The following is a 19,189-nucleotide window of genomic DNA, read 5'->3' on the forward strand; positions in this document are numbered from 1 at the left end:
TTACCCATATTGTATTCCAAAGATTGCCTTATTTGATTGGATGGTGAATGTCGCGCGTAGGTAGGTGCAGCGTGCGGATATGTAAATGAACTTTTACATCCCGAACCGACGGTTCAGCCGAGTCCTTTTATTAGGATGGTTTGAATTGAAATCACAGTTCCATTTTTTCTATCCTGCGCGAATCCGACCATCGCCTTCCATTTGCGACGCGCAACCTCGCCCTGAGCAGAGAGCACGATTCCATCCCTCAATATCGTCGCCGCCGCCGGATCTCCCCATCGAGGCTAGCAAAGCACGCCCTGTGACTTCCCCGGATTAGATTTGTCTGCGCCACCGGCCAAGGAGGGATTAGGGAAATCCCTACTTTTTTTTACGTTAAATTATTCCGTCTGACCCTATGTTACCCGCGTCACTTAGGAGAGGAAGCACTGATTTAGGATTCCGTTGTTGGTCTTTGATGAGGCCTATGCAAGCATCCGTGGATTTACATTTCCCCGATCATACTCTTTTATTGCGGCATTTTTCTTCACAGCTCGTTAAAACTAATGGAAATCGGGCTTACCTTGTAGACACGCTGGCTTTGGTATGATTTTATATTTATTTAGTGATTCTTAGGCAGGTTGCGCGGTAAATGTTTGATTTTTTTTTTTTTTTACAGGTTAGAAGATTGGAGGCACAAGGGTTGCCAACTAAACAAGCCGAAGCTATCACTTCAACTATTACAGAAGTTTTGAATGATAGTTTAGAAAATGTGGCACAGTCTTTTATGTCAAAGTCTGAGATGGATAAGGTTTGTGACCTATTATTTAGATTTTTTACGGTTTATTATGAGTTTGTTTGTAAAAGCTGATAATTTATTTGGTATATATATAGATTGAGATGGTTCAAGAATCTAATTTATCAAAATTCAAGTCTGAAATGAAGAGCACACAGGTAATATATTTAGATATGTTTGCTCCCAACGAATTGTTGAAACCATACTAGTTACTATTATTACATTAATATTAGTTGATTCATGGAGCATAACTGGTTATTAAGTAAATTTGGGTTAGTACTATTGACTGATAATGATTAGAGGTACATTCAGTGTTTTCATATGTAATTTTGTTGGTTGGCATGGGTAGGGTAGATCACAAGTTAGTGTGTTGGCATAAATTAGTTTCCTTTTTGTTGATAAAAAAGATTTTAGTCTGGTACTGCAACTATATGTCATTGTAGTTATGTGTTTTTAGTTAAACGATCAAAATTGAAACTTCCATGTTTAATAGTTGAGGTAGACAATATTATCTGAGGCCAACTTAGCAGCCCATTGTGTTTGATTGACAAAGAAAATGTTTTTTCCCTCAGTTTACTCCCTCTCCATGAATGTAAGTTTAGTTGGATGGGAGTGTAAGGCCATTGGACACAAGAAAGAAGTTAAGAGTATGTGTTCTTATGATTAACTAACCAATGTTTGTAATAATTTGCTTAAATCTAGCAAATCACAAAGTTCATTTCATCTACTCAATAGGAACTAAATACTATATGAAATCTATGTTTTTAAAACTGAATCAGATCAACTAGTTCAACAAGCAAGGAATCTAGTATATGGGTCATAAATATTGCTAGAGAATAGGAAATTGGTAGAATGTATAAATTATACATCTCATTATTTTCTGAGTTAATTATTCAACTAGTTGATTTATTTTTTTCTAATAAACTCATGGGTTGAAAAACCAAGCCGTGTAGCTTGAAACATGCAGTATTCATTGTTTGGGCATTGGATCAGTATCAGTACATACTGGTACCACGATCGCAAGGGTGCTATGAGGTGGTGGAGGATGCCACGACTTCGTGGCGACCCTCCCCGGGGAACACAGAGGGTGCCGCACCCCGCGTAAGCCCTTCGCTAGGGCGCGAAGGCCACCGTGACCAATACGGGTCACGAAAGGGACTTTGCTGGTCGCAACGGGCCTATAGGCTTGTGGGTCGCAGTAAGGACACTCACATGTTGTCAAAAAAGAAAAAAAAATTAAATTGGAACTTAGGCTAACAATTTCAATCAACTCATAATTATATATATATATATATGTGATAATCTAAATAGGCTTTATCAAAGTCTAATAAAATTATCCCATTAATTTCATATATTATTTATTTATTTAATTATAAAAATATATAATAAATTATTTATTTATTTACTATATATAGACGCAATAATCTCATATTTTCCTTTTTAAAAAAAATATTTTATTTTTATTTTTAAATTTTTAATATGTAGATTTATTTTTTTATTTTTAATTAATATATTTATATTTAGAAAATATCGAAACCATATTGGCACGATACAGCGAACTATATCATTCGGTCATAAACCTAAACTTCGATACAGTTTGGGATTTTAAACCATGAATAAACTCATTTAATACATTGTATTATATAAAAGTAAAAAACGATACCTCTTATTTGACATAAATAATGTTACTTAATAAAGGTACTAGCTTTCCAAAAAGGAAATATTCTTGATTGATTGTCACAATAAATCTGGGATTGCATTGATTCAAGGTATAGGATAGTGGGACACTTGAGTATAAGTGTTGATTTCTCAAAAATTTAATTTCCTAATCAATATTAAGCGCACTATAAGCAATAGTTGTTGGTCCCAGTGCAGCCGACAAGAGGGGGGTGAATTGTCTAAAAATACAAATACATCCTTCTCACAACTTTCGACTTTAACTAATAAACACCGGTTAGAAAAATAGAAATAAATTGCATAGAAATGAAAAGAGGCTACCTGATTTTAGGTTACGACTGGGGAGGTTGTTAATCTAAAACAAATGAAGTGTACTAAAAATCTCCTTTTGTCATAGGTAGAGAAGCCTCTTATAAACGTTGAAAGCACAGAACAATAAAAACAGAAAAGAATAATTCAAAGTACAAGTGTTGTTGTGAAATGAAGAAGGCTAAAACTCTATTTATAACCCGTTTGTCGAAACTAGTCGTTTGCTGACGTGGTATTTCCGGGCACCTGGACCCTCTCCAGGCGTCCAACGAGGCAAACTTTATCTCCAAGCAACGGCTTGGAGATCAAATTTTTCGATGTTTGAGCGCCTGGACCATGTCTGGGCGCGCAGACCGTTGCTGACGTGGACCCGAAGGTGATCCATAGCAATGATACTGCGACGAGGCGCATGTTAGGCACCTTGGTGGTCAGGGCGCCCGTACCATCTAGTTCGGGCTCCTTGACCAACTGTTATGGACAATCCAAGCACTTGGGCTAACTGGTCTAGGCGCCCGGATCAGTCAGCCATGTGCTGACAGTCCGGCGTCTTCTCCGGTCGCTTAGGTGATCCTCCGGCCTTCCAGAGTTGAGCTCACACAAACCCAGTGTTCAAAATATCGCACTAGGTGGCCGCCTAGGCGTTGTGTGGCGGCAGGCCGCGCCAGAAACCAGCCAGGTGGAAGACTTGGGCGACTGGGCTGCCTAGGCGGTCCTCGATGGGCTTCGGCGGGCTCGGCGGGCCTAGGTATTTTAGGTTTTTTAATACTAAATCGGATTTGTCGAGGTGCTTCGTCTTCTTTCATCACAGATTCTTCGTCTTCTCTCATCGCGGCATGCTTCCGGTAAGTTTTTATTTTTTGTTTCTGTTAATTTATTTTATTGTTTCTTCGTCGTTGCGTTAACTCTCCAGCAACGCTGGACCTAGGTTGACCTTTCGATCTTCTCATTGGCTTGAGAAGATCGTAGTTTATGGGGTCATAACCATGTCACATTTAATTAGGGTATATGTTGATGTATGCTATCATATGCCATAAATGTATATGATGCATGTGTAGCTATCGTAATTAGGTCATTTTCATATGTCTACCAAAGTTCGGTACTCACTACTATCTCGATCATTTTTTGCCAAAGCAAAGTGTTTATCTTGGTAGAGTGTGACAGGACAATTGTGATGTTCGACTATTGAATTTTGGGTGTGACTTAACTAAGTTACCTCAATTAGATTGAGAACTTAGAGGCATAATCCATACGATGTAATTTCAATTATACTAGTCTTGGGCGATTAGCCAAAGTTAACTCAAGATGAGTTATACTATGGACTTCATAAGATGGGCAAACGAACAAATAGTCTTCTACCTAAGTTCTACTATGTCTTGGATGATTAGCCAAAGCTAATTCAAGATGAGGTATAATATGGATCTTGTTCAATTGGTACACGTTGTCTACCTAATTTATACAAGTCTTGGGAGATTAGCCAAAGCTAACTCAAGGTAGATCCGCTACCTTAGCGGCCCCCCTAGTGTCGGCCCCACGGATATGGAGGGAGGTTCATGCAGGTAGTCATAGGCGCATGGTGGGTAACCCCCAGGTCGTCAGTTCCTGAGAATCGACCCCTGACCATTACGCCAGAGATATCATGCACCCACCGTCTGCGCTAAAGATGAGGTATAAAGTGGATCTTGTCTCATTTGAATGTCTTTACTTTTGGGTTTAGAGCTAGTAGTGATTTGCTCCTACCAAGCTTTAGAATTCAGTGAAAGAATTATTTAATTAAAGGTCTAATTAAATGATCTAAATATGATACTTATTTCTACATTTTATTGTTGTAGATTACTATGTCGTCTAGTACGTCGAATACACTCACTAGATCTGTCCTTGATAAGGACAAGCTCAATGAAGCTAACTTCCTAGATTGGTATCGAAACTTGAAAATAGTGCTGATAGGGATGCTTATAAGAAGCATCATGATGATGCATTAGATGTATCATGCCTTATGTTCGCCAGCATCAGAAGCAACATGAGAACATGGATGCTTATGATATAGTTGAACATCTTAGACAACTATATCAAGGACAAGCAAGACATGAGAGATTTGAGATCTTCAAGGCTCTATTTCAATGCAGAATGCAAGAAGTCCCGTAGGGCCTTATGTGCTCAAAATGATCGGGTATGTGGAGAATCTACAAAGGTTAGGATTTCCACTAGGCAAAGAATTGGCAACTGACCTAATTCTGTAGTTGTTGCCCGAGAGCTATAGTCAATTTGTCATGAATTATAACATGAATGAAATTGACAAACAATTGTCTGAGATGTTGAGCATGTTGAGAACTGCTGAAGTCAACCTTGAGAAGGCAAAGCCAAGTACTATTTTAATGGTGCAAAAGGGCAAAGGCAAATAGAAGTCTAAAGATAAGGATAGGACCCAAGCCAAAGGCAAGAGCAAGACTCATGCATTGAAATCCAAAGGTGGAGTTGTTAAGGAAGGAACTTGCTTCTACTGTGGTGAGACCGAACACTGGAAGAGGAATTGTAAGTTGCACCTAGAAGCTGAAAAGGAAGAAAAGTGAGGTTTCTGCCTCAGGTATACATGTTATAGAAGTTAATCTATCTATTTCTTCTTCATGGGTATTAGATATCGAGTGTGCATCTCATATTCGTACTAATGTGTAGAGGTTGAGAAATAGTAGATCATTAACAAAGGGCGCAGTGGACCTATAAGTATGTAATGGCACAAGAGTTGTTGCTGTAGTTGTAGGAACATATTCCTTATCTTTGCCCACTGGGTTTATTTTAGAAGTTGAAGAGTGTTGTTATGTGTCTGCCTTAACTAAGAATATTATTTTTGTTTCTTGTTTGAACAAGAAAGACTTTTCATTGTAATAAAGGACAAATGTTGTTCTGTTTATTTCAATGAAATGTTCTATTGTAATGCACATCTTGTGAATGGACTCCATGTTTTAGACTTTGACAACCTAATTTATAACATAAATACTAACGGTTCAAGTTTAATGATTTGAACCAAACATATCTCTAGCATTGTCGCTTAGGTCACATAAATAAGAGTCACATATCCCAACTTCATAAGGATGAACTTTTGACTCATTTAATTTTGAATCATATGAGGTATGTGAATCTTATCTTCAAGGCAAGATGGCAAAGACTCCATTTAGTGGACACGGTGAAAGAGCTAATGACTTGTAAGGACTCGTACATACTGATGTATGCGGCCCTTTCAGAATAGCAGCTAGAAGAGGCTATCATTACTTCATTACATTTATTGATGATTTCAATAGATACGGTTATGTGTATCTAATGAGACACAAGTCAGAATCTTTTGAAAAGTTCAAAAAATTCAAGAATGAAGTACAAAACTAACTTGGTAAGTGTATTAAGATGCTTTGATCAGATCAAGGTGGGGAATACCTTAGCCAAGAGTTTTATGACCATCTCGTTGGGTGTGAGATCATATCTCCACCTGAAACACCACAATGGAATGGTGTATCAGAAAGGAGAAATCATGTGTTATTAGATATGGTACGATTGATGATGAGTCAAATAGATCTTCCTACTTCTTTCTAGGGACATGCTCTAGAGATGACTGCTTTCACACGTAACCGCGTTCCATCTAAGGTCGTCATAAAGACACCATATACGATATGGACCGGAAAGAGTTCCAAGATATCTTTCATGAAGATTTGGGGTTGTGAGGCTTATGTTTGACGACAAGTCTCAAATAAATTATGCCCCAAATTGGACAAGTGTTATTTTATAGGATATCCTAAGGAAACAAAGGGATATTACTTTTATAATCCCAGAGAAGGTAAAGTGTTTGTTGCCAGAAATGGTGTTTTTTAGAAAAGGAGTTTATTTCTAGAAAATTTAGTGGAAGTAAAGTCGATCGTGAAGAAATTTAGATACACAATCTAGCACCGAAGCCTTGATGGAAATTGAACAGGCACCACAAGATATTGTGGATCATGATTTTGTTACACCGCAAAAAGTTATGGAGCAACAACATGTTCAAGTAGTACAAGCTCTACGCAAATCTGATAGGACTCATCGTCAACCTGAGAGATATTCTTTTTCCTTGTCTGACCATGGTGATGTAGTGTTTGTTGGTCTCAACGAGCCTACATCTTATCAGGAAGCTGTACAGGCCCAGATTCTGAGAAATGGCTAGAAGTCATGAGAACTAAAATGGAATCCATGTACACTAACTAAGTATGGACTTTGGTTGATCCACCTGAAAGGGTGTAAGTGGGTCTTCAAGGTGAAGACTGACATGGATGGTCATATGCATACCTATAAAGGTAGATTGGTGGCTAAAAGATTCAAGCAGATTCATAGTATAGACTATGATGAAACTTTTTTACCAGTTGCGATGCTAATGTCCATTCGGATCATGCTTGCTATTGCAGCTTACTATGATTATGAGATATGACAGATGAATGTCAAAACCGTATTTCTTAATGGGAATCTACTCGAGGATGTGTATATAACACAACCTGAGAGTTTTATAGATCCAGAGCAGGCTGGAAAGGTATGTAAGTTGCAATAATTCATTTATGGATTAAAGCAAGTTTCTAGAAGCTGAAATCTTCGTTTCGATGATGCAATCAGAATGTTTGGCTTCATCAAGAATTAAGATGAACCTTGTATCTACAAGAGGGTTAGTGGGAGCACAGTCATCTTTCTCATATTGCATGTAAATGAGATATTTCTCATTGAAAATGATATCCCTACTCTTCAGTTAGTGAAAACTTGGCTTGAGAATTGTTTCTCAATGAAGGACTTAGACGAAGCAGCCTACATTTTAGGCATCAAGATTTATAGAGATAGATCTAAGCGATTGCTTGGACTAAGTCAGAATACATATATTGACAAGGTACTTAACGGTTTTTCCATGCAGCATTCCAAGAAGGGATTCCTGCCAATGTCACATGGTGCGAGTTTCCAAAATTCAATGTCCCTCTTCTAAGGAAGAAATGGATCACATGGATCAGATTCCTTGTGTATCTGCTATAGAGTCTATCATGTATGTCATGCTTTGTACTCACCCATATGTCTCGTATGCGTTAAGCATGACTAGCAGGTACCAGTCATATCCAGGTGAAGGTCACTAGATAGCAGTCAAGAATATTCTTAAGTACTTAAGAAAAACTCAAGATTATTTCTTGATCTTTGGCGATAATGAAGAGCTTGCTGTAAAGGGTTACATCGATGCTAGCTTCCAAACTGATAAGAATGATTCCAAATTGTAGTCAGGGTATGTGTTTTACTTAAATGATGATGCTGGGTATTAGATATTCCGGTATTTTCATCTCATTCAAGTGATCATCGATAGAGAAGATGTGAGACTATGCAGAATATTGACCGATGCTAACATTGCGGATCCTTCAACTAATGTTTTGGCACATAGAAAGCATGATGGTTATACTAGGTCAATGGATATTAGATATTTCAGTGATTAACACTAGTGACATAAGGAGATTGTTAGTGTAAGCTCTTAGAGTCAATGAAGAGTTGATTGACTTAGGACATATTGTATCATATTTTATTTTATTAATAAAAAATAAAGTTGTTATTATATTTATTTCAGTTCAGTGTTGAATGAATAAGTATAAAATGTCCTAAGGTAGTACGTTCTAGTCTATAACATATCAATTGATTGAATTAATAATGAGATATTGTAGATATACATAGAACACTACTCTTAATTATTCCTAGTCAAGCATTAATATACAAAGATAATATTAATATTAATGCGCTGAGACTAACATATAGGTCAATGGATGACTTAATCTCACAAGTCATGGATATGAGAAATCAGGTTGGCACATAAGTATATATATTAAAGAATATATACTGAATGACTCGTCATGAAAATGTTTCATGGATCGTTATATGAGTGTCATAAACATTTTCATATGATTATTGCTATGAATAGTCCTTAGACCTGAAGTCACTACAGTTTTCTACATAAAGAGTTGTATACTTTGGTATCGTCAAACGTTACCTATAACAGGGTGGACTATAAAGTCGATCACTAGGTTTGCAATGAGTTATGCGAAGGGATGTGAGTGATGTAGATGGGATCTATCCCTTCCATATAATGGAAGCAATATGCCCCTTGATTAGTAGGACACAAGAATGCATGACCATGCTCAAATGAGTCAATATGAGATATTGAGCTTATTTATCTGAATGTGTCTACTTATAGATCAAGAAACTCAAAGATTGATAAAACGATGACACAGTCTATGTCTCATGATCAATCTAGATATCAAAGATAGAGAGACTGAGTCATACAAGATAATAGTCAGAGACAGGTTAGGTCGGATCTCGACTTTCTCGTCACTCTGGTAGTAATAATGCATTGCTAGATGCCACTCATTATTTATATATCTAAAATGGTTTTAGATACATTGCCAATGTTACGAAAGTCTATTGGGTCACACACAAAGAACATGTTGGTTTGGAAATGGGTATTTTAGTTTGACTAAAATACTGAGGATCTTAAAATTAATGGGTTAATCCAAATTGTTGGTGTCATCTTTGTGGTAATTGACACTAGTGCTAGTGAGAGATTGTTGGTATTAGCCCTAAGAGCCAATTATGAGATAAAAGGGCAGCCGGTGCACGAAGCTCCCGCTATGCGGAGTCCCGGAGAAGGATCCATTGTATGCAGCCTTACCCTGCTTTTTGCAAGAGGCTGTTTCTAGGATTCGAAACCGTGACTTTTTGGTCACATGGCAACAACTTTACTTTTGCACCAAGGCACCCCTTCAATAAGAGCCAATTATGAGATGATTAAGCTTTTTAGGTTACTCATTAAGTTAGACTCAAATGAATCCACTCATTGGATTGAGCACTCATTGGATTGAGTTTAATCCAAATTAGACACATTTGATTAATGGGTTAGACTCATTGGATTATTGGATTAATGGATTAGACTCATTGGGTTATTGGATTAATGGTTAATCCAATATAATAATCCAACTCAATAATAGAAATACAAAGAGACAAAAACCCTTGGTATTCATTGGATGAATATAAATAGGTTTTTAATTAGATTTTGTATTAGAGATGAAAAGTGTGACTCTTGATCTTCCCTTCTTCTTCCTCTTCTTCCTTCTTGGCCGAATCACCTTGTGTGGCTAGCACCACAAAGTTGGTTCTTCTCCGAAGGCTTAGTTCGTGTGACGAACGAAGGATGTGTTCATATGGATACCATAGAGGCACGGCCGCTTGATCACGCTGAGATTTGCATCCAAAGAAAAATTACTGCCGGGATAATAAAGGGCACGCAACAAAGGTATAAATTTCATCAAACTTAGTATATGTGTTTTACTCCTTCGCATGGATCTTCTGGAGAGGATCTAGTTGTTTTTCCGCTGCACTTTTCGTGTGTTTAGCGCACTAGATCCCTACATATGTTCTCCAGTTGCCTTTGGAATCGCTTAAATTGAATATGGGTCTGCATAGGAGTGATTTTGGGATCATACGAAAAGATTCATTGCTATTAATGCACAGTCAATGAGCATAGTATCAGATAGACATCACAGTATTATATCAACAATTAAGAGTGTACTCGATCGCCCATCATGCTTTATGTTGCTACCGCATGTCTTGCAGTATGGTAATAGATACAGATGGTAGGTTAGCTTTAAGCTTATTTTGAGCAGCAGCACAAATAAACACAATACCATAGTATGATCCATGCTTGAAAAACACTCAGATGTCCATAAGTGGCTTCAGAACATTGACTCTAAAAGGTGGGCTAATGCATACTTTAGTAGAAGAAGGTACACAATGCTAACCATTAATTGTGTAGAGAGTTTAAATGTTTTGTTCAAGCAAACACGTGAACTTCCCATAAATAGGTTAATTGATAATACATGCTTAATGATTCTTTAATCTTAGAGAGGAAGTCTCAAAATGGTATGGTGCTTTGACACCTCATGCTACCAAAGAAATGGGTTCAGGAGAGAAAAAGCTAAACCATATAAAGTCCACTACTACTCATTCTGAAATGGAAGTAATGACACGGGGTGCTTCATACATTGTTGATTTAGAAAGAAAATATTATAAATGTGTGGAGTTTCAAAATTCAAGATTGCCTTGCACACATGCTATTGCCGTCATCATTCACCGAAACATGGATATACTTTTATATTGTGAGCATTATTTTCATTCATAAAATTGGAATATCACTTGCATAGATCATATTTATCCTTATCGAAGCAACGAATTTTAGTCTAGTGGTGTAAACAACATTATAGCTCTATGTTCCTATAGCCTTGTATAGCCCGGTAGGAAAAAAAAGACAGATCGAGTTAAAACATAATGGGAAGATAAAAATCAAATGCTATCGCTGCAAACAACTAGGTTATAATCAAAAGTCTTGTAGAATATCGTCGACTCCTAGTTCTTGGCTTATTGGTATATGTATGCAGGAATATTATACTTGATTTATATATTTTGTATATAGTACAAACATTGTGTTATTAGAAAAATAATTGTGTAGAGTGTTGCTATTTTTATATCTTTGTATATAGTATTGGTTGTTTAATACACGGTGTTATTTATAATATGAGACATGTATACTGAATGGTCACATGAATAACAATATAATTACCCAACCAAATAGAAATCATAATGACCAAATTGGTACGGTGGTGCTTATTAGAGAAAAGCGTCAATGTAAACCAATCCCAGCAAGATAGCAAAGGATTATCTTGTTTCAGACTTTGTGTCAAATGACACCACATTGCTTTGAACTGATACTCGACTTCATATCTACGTTTTGTATACTAAACCCTTCCTAGCGGTTGTGATTTTTCAGAAATCCAAATAAGATAAGTCCAACTGTAGGTTTCAACTCTACGGGTTGTGCATGGAAATTTCAAATAGGCTTGTTCTAAGTTATGATTTTAAAAATTAAATATTGTTGTGCTTGTAAATTTAAATTGTACAAGGTGTGCTGGTCATTGAAATCCATTAGCTGCACTTCGTGCCAACTAGCACGGCATAAGAACTTCATTGACAGTGGTTAGAACCAAAGTTTAGCATCATATCTATCTTCTCCTCGCTCAATCCTTCCTAGTGATTGCAAGTTTGTAGAAATCCAAATATCTTAGGTCCATTAATGGATTTTGGTCAAAATTCACTGATGGACCTAGATATGTCTGATTACTTGCTATGGTAAGGACCCCAACGGTGTCCTCTATTGCTTATTTAGAGCTCTCCGGAAATGCTCCAATGTTACGATAAGTTTCAGCTAGAATGTGGGCTTAATATGGATAATATCAGGCTTGGGCCTAACATGGGATCATATCAAGCCCTTTGTAGTCCTGATATCCCGATACCAGGCCCACATTGTTCGTTAATCAAAATCAAGGTTTGCCACCATATCTATCTTCTCCTCGTTCAACCCTTCATTGCTTATTTAGGGCTCTCCAAAGGTTTTCCAATGTTACGATAAGTTTTATCTAGAATGTGAGTCTGATATTATATCATATCAGACCCAAGATGACACCATATTTGCTCAACCCTTCATAGTGATTGCAAGTTTGCATAAATTCATCGGTGCTCTCTATTGCATATTTAAGGCTCTCCGCTTTAAGGCTCTCCGGAGGTGCTCTAAACTTATGCAACATTTCAGCTTACCAGGCCCACTAATTAACCAGCACCATTTGCACTGTGACTTTGTAGGCCTGGTTAATTAGTGGGCCTACGACCAATTTCTAGTTGAAATGTTGCATAAGACTGGAGCACCTCCGGAGAGTCCTAAATAAGCAATAGAGGGCACTGTTGGATTTTTGCAAACTTACAATCACTCGGAATGGTTGAGCGAAAAGAACGTAAATATGGTGTCACCTTAGGCTTAATATCAAGCCCAGATTCTAGCTAAAACTTATTGTAACATTAGAACACCTTTGGAAAGCCCTAAATAAGCAATGAAAGGTTGAGCGAGGAGAAAGTAGATATGGTGGCAAATCTTAGTTTTGATCAACGAGGCTTGGTATCAGCCCATATTCTTATGGAAACTTATCGTAATATTAGAGCACCTTCGGAGATGCCTAAATAAGCAATGTTGGGCACTGTTGTAATTATTGTAATACCAGAAACCCGCAGGACTTGAATTGGGTGCAATCAGACCTGTCTAAGTCCATCAATGGATTTTGACTGAAATCCACTGATGGACCTAGGCTACTTAGATTTTCACAAACTTGAAATCACTAGGAAAGGTTGAGCGAGGAGATGGTAGATTGGCGTCAAACCTTGGTTCTAACCACTATCGATGAAGTTCTTGTGTCGTGCCTATTGGCACAAACAGTGCAGCTGATGGATTTCAATGAACAACACATAGTTTACATGTACAAGAACAACAACACCCAATTTTTAAAGTCATAACTTAGAACAAGCCTATTTGAAATTTTCAAGCACACTTGTAGAGTTGAAATCTACGGTTCGACCTAGTCTATTTGGATTTTTGAAAAAAACGCAATTGCTATGAAGGGTTTAGTCTGCAGAACGTAGATATGGTATGGAGTATTAGTTTAGAGCAATATGGTGTCATTTGGCACAGAGTTTGAAACAAGATAATCCTTTTCTAGCTTGTTGGGGTTGATTTACATTGGCGCTTTTCACTAATCAGCACCACCATGTCAATTTGGACATTCTGATTTTTATTTTGGCAATCATGTTGTTATTCCTCTGACCATTCAGTATATACACTTCTTATATCATAGATAACATTGTGTATTAAACAACCAATACTACATACAAATATATAAAAATAACAACACTCTACACAGTTGTTTTTCTTACAACACTATGGATGTACTACATATAAAATATATAGATCCACTCTTTCTATTTACAAAATATATAAATCAAGTATAATATTCCTGCATGCATATACTAGTAAGTCAAGAACCAGGGGCTGTGGCATTCTATAAGACCTTCGATTATTGCCCATTTGCGACGATTGCATTTGATTTTTACCTTTCCGTTATGTTTCGACTCGATTTGTGTCTTCTTTCGTCTATCGGGTTGCACAAGGCTACAAAGACATAGAACTATAATGTTATTTCCAAAATTTCTTGCTTCGACAAGGGTAAATTTGATCCATGTAAGTGGCATTCCAATTTTGTAAATGAAAATAATGCTCATAATATGGGAATGTATCTATGTTACGGTGAATGATGACAGCAATAGTATGTGAGTAAGACAATCCTAAATTTTGAAACTCCCTATATTTACAATATTTTCTTTCCAAATCAACAATGTATGAAACACCCTGTGCCTCTACTTCCATTTTAGATTAAGAGTAGAAGTGAACTTTATATAGTCTAGTTTTTTCTCTCCTTAAATCCTTTTCTTTGGTAGCATGAGCTGTCAAAGTACCATACCATTTTGAGATTCCTCCCTACTATTAAAGAATTATTAAGCATGTATTATCAATTAACCTGTTTATGGGAATTTCACGTGTATACTTGAACAAAGCATTTAAACTCTTTACACAATTAGTGGTTAGCATTGTGTACCTTCTCCCACTATAGTGTGCATTATCCATCTTTTAGGGTCAATGTTATAAAGCCGCTTATGGGCATCTGGATGATTTTCAAGCATGGACTGTATTATGAGATCATACTGGAGTATTGTGTTTGCTCGTGTTGCTGCCCAAAACAAGCCTAAAGTTGACCTGCCACTAGTATCTGTTATCATGTTGTAAAACATGTGTTAGTAATAGAAAGCGTGATGAGCGATCAAGGTAGACTTTCCTAATTGTTGGTATAATGTCACGATATCTATTTGATACTGTGTTCATTGACTATGCACCGACAACAAAGAATCTCTTTGTATGATCCAAAACCAATCTCATGTAGATCCACATTCAACTTTAGGGGTTCCCAAGGCAACTGGGAGGACAGTGTCACATAAGTTTCAGGATCTTGACTCAACTCACACAGATATAGTGGAAGATCTCTATATGCCTAATCATAATCTCTAACGACCTTTATCGCTTTCTCCCAGGCTATGTTTGATATGTTTACATCAAATTAGCTTTTATATTTGATATAATAATACTTGGTTTATACTGATTGTTAAAAACAAATTGTTCTTTAATAAAAGATGTTACAATTGAAAAAAAGCATGTTTGATGATCTGCACTTTCCCTAATGATGCGACATTAATGTTTTTTTACATATTTTGTAACAGTGAACTCCGTATCCCTGCCCAACTATTCTCCATGTACATGGTTGATTGAAGCAAACTGCTTTAACTTTATTTATCCGGGTGACAACTGAGTTATATCTTATATATTTAACCATGACATGCTTTACAATTGTATTTCTGAACTCTTATCGAGACGGAAAAATCTATCTACCAAAAAATTTATACTCATTTGTTGCCTCTCCAATTGACCTTTGTAGTAATTGAGAATTCAGAATATATGGATCATCAGCTATTGGGAACTCTTATTTTAGGGGATACATTTTGTTCAATCTACATATCATCAACAAAAATTTCTTGTACATCTGTATTTCATTGTACTTCTTTTGAATATAATGCTCTTCCTCCTCACTCTAAGTAGGCTCACAGTATTCAACAAGTATTGTATAAAGATTCAAAACCTTATCTTTTAGGTTATTTGCTTTTTCATTTAGATCGAAGGTCAAATTTCTTGTATGTCTATTTGTGTTCCTCATACCAGAATACTCAGAAGAAGATGAAATATTAGTTCTAGATACTTTAATACAATAGCTCCCTATCACATAGCTGAATTTGCATCAAGCGTATTCCATATATCAAAGAGAATTTCTTTGGCAATATGATCATCCTTGAAAAATAAATTACAAACAAAGTTAGCAAAGTTACAATGTCAGAATCAGTGATGTTGTAATTCAAAAAGCAAGCAACGATAAATATGATGTACCTACTAGATTTTCATAATTGATGACTGAAATCCACTGATAGACATAGGCTATTTGATTTCTACAAACTCGCAACCGCTAGGAAGAGCGAGGAGATGGTAAATATGGTGTCACACCTTGATTTTGATCAACAAATAACGTGGGCCTGATTTCGGGATATCAGGACTACAAAGGGCTTGATATGGTCCCATACCAAGCTTAGGCATGATATTATCCCATATCTGGTACACGTTCTAGCTGAAACTTATCGTAACATTGGAGCACCTCCAGAGAGCCCTAAATAAATAATTGAGGGCACCGTTGGACTTCTTTAAATCCACCGAACTTTAAATGGGTGCAATCAGACCTGTCTAGATCTATCAATGAATTTTAACCGAAATCTACTAATGAACTTAGGCTATTTGGATTTCTGTAAACTCGCAACTGTTAGGAAGGGTTGAGTAAAGAGAAGATAGGTATGGTGTCAAACCTTGGTTTTGATCAACGAACAATGTGGGCTTGGTATTAGGATATCAAGACTACAAAAGGTCTAATATTGTCTTGTATTAGGCCCAATGTGAAGTCCACATTCTAGTTGAAATTTATCGTAACATTAGACTACCTCCGGAGTGTCCTAAATAAGCAATGGAGAATACCGTTGAACTCCTTGCAGTCTCGGAAATCCATTGGACTTGCAATCCGACTTGTCTAGGTCCATTAGTGAGTTTTGATCAAAATCCACTAATAGACCTAAGCTATTTGAATTTCTGCAAACTCGCAATCGCTTGGAAGGGTTGAGCAAGGAGAAGGTAGATATGATGTCAAACATTGATTTTGATCAACGAACAACGTGGGCCTGGTATTAGGATATCAGGACTACAAAGGGCCTGATATGATCCCATATTAGGCCCCGTGGGCCTAGTATCCTGGATACTTGGACCACGGTCTAGCTCAAATTTAGCATTACATTGGAGCACCTCTAGAGAACCCTAGATAAGTAATTGGAGGATACTATACTATATTGCTAGTGTTATTCCATAAATCTTCCCACACATCGATGGACAACATAAATATGATTTGTGGGCACTGTTTTTTTTTACATTATAGAATAATTTTATAAACAGTAGTAAATATGATACGTACATCACTAAATCTTTATTTGTCTTCTTCTACTAAATTCAGTCAGCTTAAAATTTGTCCTTCAATGCCGATGTTTTTCAATGCAGTTGTCTTTCGAAGTCGCCTCTTGAATGTCTTACGACAATAGTCCTGCTTTCTACTTACTCTATTGCAATCCCGCCAAACTGCATAAGAGGAATGGTAAGCAGGAAGAGGTTCCTAATAGGGTTGTGTTTATAAGAGCAAGAAGAGATATGGACAAAGATCAATGTCACACAGCAAAGAGAGAGGATGAGACACATGATGAGGTGATGTGCATCCGAACCACAGAAATAACTTTCAAATTAGAATTTGGGCCCAAAAAGCGAGGTTGGCAAGAGGGGTAGTTTCGGAATAGCAAACAAATAAGTGTGTCATTTGGTAATTACTAAAGTATAGGGTGTCTTTTGGTCAAATTCTAAACCCTGCATGTGCTCTATACAATATTAGTAAATCTTTTTTTTTATTCAAATGTAAATTGGTAAATATGGTATCATTTAATCAAATTATTTTATTATTGATGTTTTTATGGCATTGGTAAAGTTATTGAAAAAATAAATAAATCAATAAATGAACCCTTCAATTTATCATTGTCTGAGCAGATGGTTCAAAGTCTATTGTCTTATTGTTCACTTGTAAGTTTATCTTTTTGATTGCAGGAGCATCATTTTGCATTATTGCAACGAGAGACTGAAAAACTTCGAGGGGATATTGAGAACCTGCGCAGGGAGCTCAAGTGTGTGATTTACATTTAAGTTTTTAACATTCATAATGCATTTGTACCAAAATTTCAAGTTCTCTTGTGATTTAGTTTAATTATGGATTATCTTGAGCAGATATGAAGTTGATAAAGTCACTGCTGGACAACGTTTGGATTTAAATCTTGAAAGAGGGTAATAAAATTTCTTTTTTTGGTGTTACTTTTTTTTTTATAAACTAAGTTTTCTTTTGTATTTATTAAAGAAAGACGGTATCCAGCTTTGACTAGTAAGTTGTTGGTATCATTTTAAAATTTGTTGATTCACTTTAGAAATAATTAACTTTAGCGCCAAGTATATGTTGATTATAAATTAATGTATATTTTCTATGAATAACCTTTTAACTTAGTGCAGAGTTTTGATGAGTTCCAACTTGAGTATTGTTGTATCGTTGCACGGGCATTGAATTAATGATGCTCATCCCTTTTTTGGAGTTATATTTTAAATCAGTTTTATTTTCCTTGTAGTGTAAACAAACTGTACACTAATCTGTAGCCTTACATAATTACATTTAGTCCATAATGTACTAGATTATATTTGTGTATTTGTCTTTTTAACAATTCTTTTTCCTAATTAATTAGGCGTATGCGTGATGAACTAGCTAAGCAAGCTGCAGAAAATAGTGACTTGACTAACAAACTTGACCGGGTAAACTATATAATTCAAAGTGTTTTGATATAGTTTTCTTCCAACTCTTTTATTCGACAGTAATGACTATTTGATGTTATTGTTATTGTGTATTAGGAAATTCATGCACTGAGAGCACAATTAGAGGCTGCCAAATACGATGTTATAAAGTATTGCATTGGTACCCTTGTTTCAATATCGGCAGTTGGTCTTGCTATGGTGCGCATTTTGATGTAGAAACGATATTCTTTTCATCACAAATGTTCCTAATTTGTGGGATTGTGTGTACTTACACTCATTTATTTGTGATTGATAAAGGCAATGGAAAATTATTTTACTTTCCATATTTTCTTTTTCAATCATGTTTAATCTTTCAATTGTTAAGCAAGCCCACTCTGGCTGCAGACTATCGCCTGATTGTTTGCAAGTGTTTCTTTATCTAAAAACTCTTCTTTTATGTTATGTTATGTAAAAGAGTACGATAATGTATGAGTTTTTTTATGACAGCAATTGCCCTCCTTTTATTAATAGTTAAGTGATGAAAAAGGCTACATGTTGATTAGATTAATATTTGTTTGAATGATTCCTCCTAAAAAAAGGGCTATCAAAAGTTATTTCGACAAGGCTCTTTCAATACTTAACTCCATAGGGGCAATGGACAGTAGTAGAGAAATCAAAAAACAAAAGATGCATTAGTCCTTTTATGAAACACATACACCTAGCTAGGTATTTAGAATGAGAGGATTAAGAGATACCTGCAACTTCAAGAGAGACTTAGAATTATTTAAGCCGCTATTTCAACTATGGCAGCTTCAATCTTTTGGCTACTACTAGTCATTTAATTTAATGACGACTATGGAGGAATTGTTATAGAGAGGATATATAGACCTTGCATGCTATAACTTTGTCTAGAAAAGACATAGAAATCAAACTGAATAGAAAGTACTTACTAAAAAAAAAAA

The 19,189-nt window shown here is 36.3% G+C and overlaps 1 protein-coding gene across 1 annotated transcript; it reads left to right on the forward strand.

Moving 5' to 3' along the window:
- The first annotated feature begins 159 nt into the window (after positions 1 to 159).
- LOC121984780 (protein FMP32, mitochondrial-like) lies at positions 160 to 18,636 on the forward strand. Its single transcript, XM_042537914.1, has 7 exons — positions 160 to 583; positions 659 to 790; positions 874 to 933; positions 17,502 to 17,578; positions 17,679 to 17,735; positions 18,182 to 18,248; positions 18,345 to 18,636. The coding sequence occupies exons 1-7, from the start codon at positions 398 to 400 to the stop codon at positions 18,462 to 18,464; spliced, it is 699 nt and encodes a 232-aa protein (XP_042393848.1). The 5' UTR covers positions 160 to 397; the 3' UTR covers positions 18,465 to 18,636.
- The last annotated feature ends 553 nt before the right edge of the window (positions 18,637 to 19,189 follow it).

The sequence above is a fragment of the Zingiber officinale genome, chromosome 1B (assembly GCF_018446385.1).
Source record: "Zingiber officinale cultivar Zhangliang chromosome 1B, Zo_v1.1, whole genome shotgun sequence".
Classification (NCBI taxonomy): Eukaryota; Viridiplantae; Streptophyta; class Magnoliopsida; order Zingiberales; family Zingiberaceae; genus Zingiber; species Zingiber officinale.

What these genes read in the sequence shown, in the direction of transcription:
- LOC121984780 (XM_042537914.1), top strand. Translation starts at nt 398, where the DNA reads ATGTTACCCGCGTCACTTAGGAGAGGAAGCACTGATTTAGGATTCCGT. An exon ending in GATTTAAATCTTGAAAGAGG is followed by an intron (nt 17,736 to 18,181) that starts GTAATAAAATTT and finishes CTAATTAATTAG; the next exon opens with GCGTATGCGTGATGAACTAG. An exon ending in TGACTAACAAACTTGACCGG is followed by an intron (nt 18,249 to 18,344) that starts GTAAACTATATA and finishes ATTGTGTATTAG; the next exon opens with GAAATTCATGCACTGAGAGC.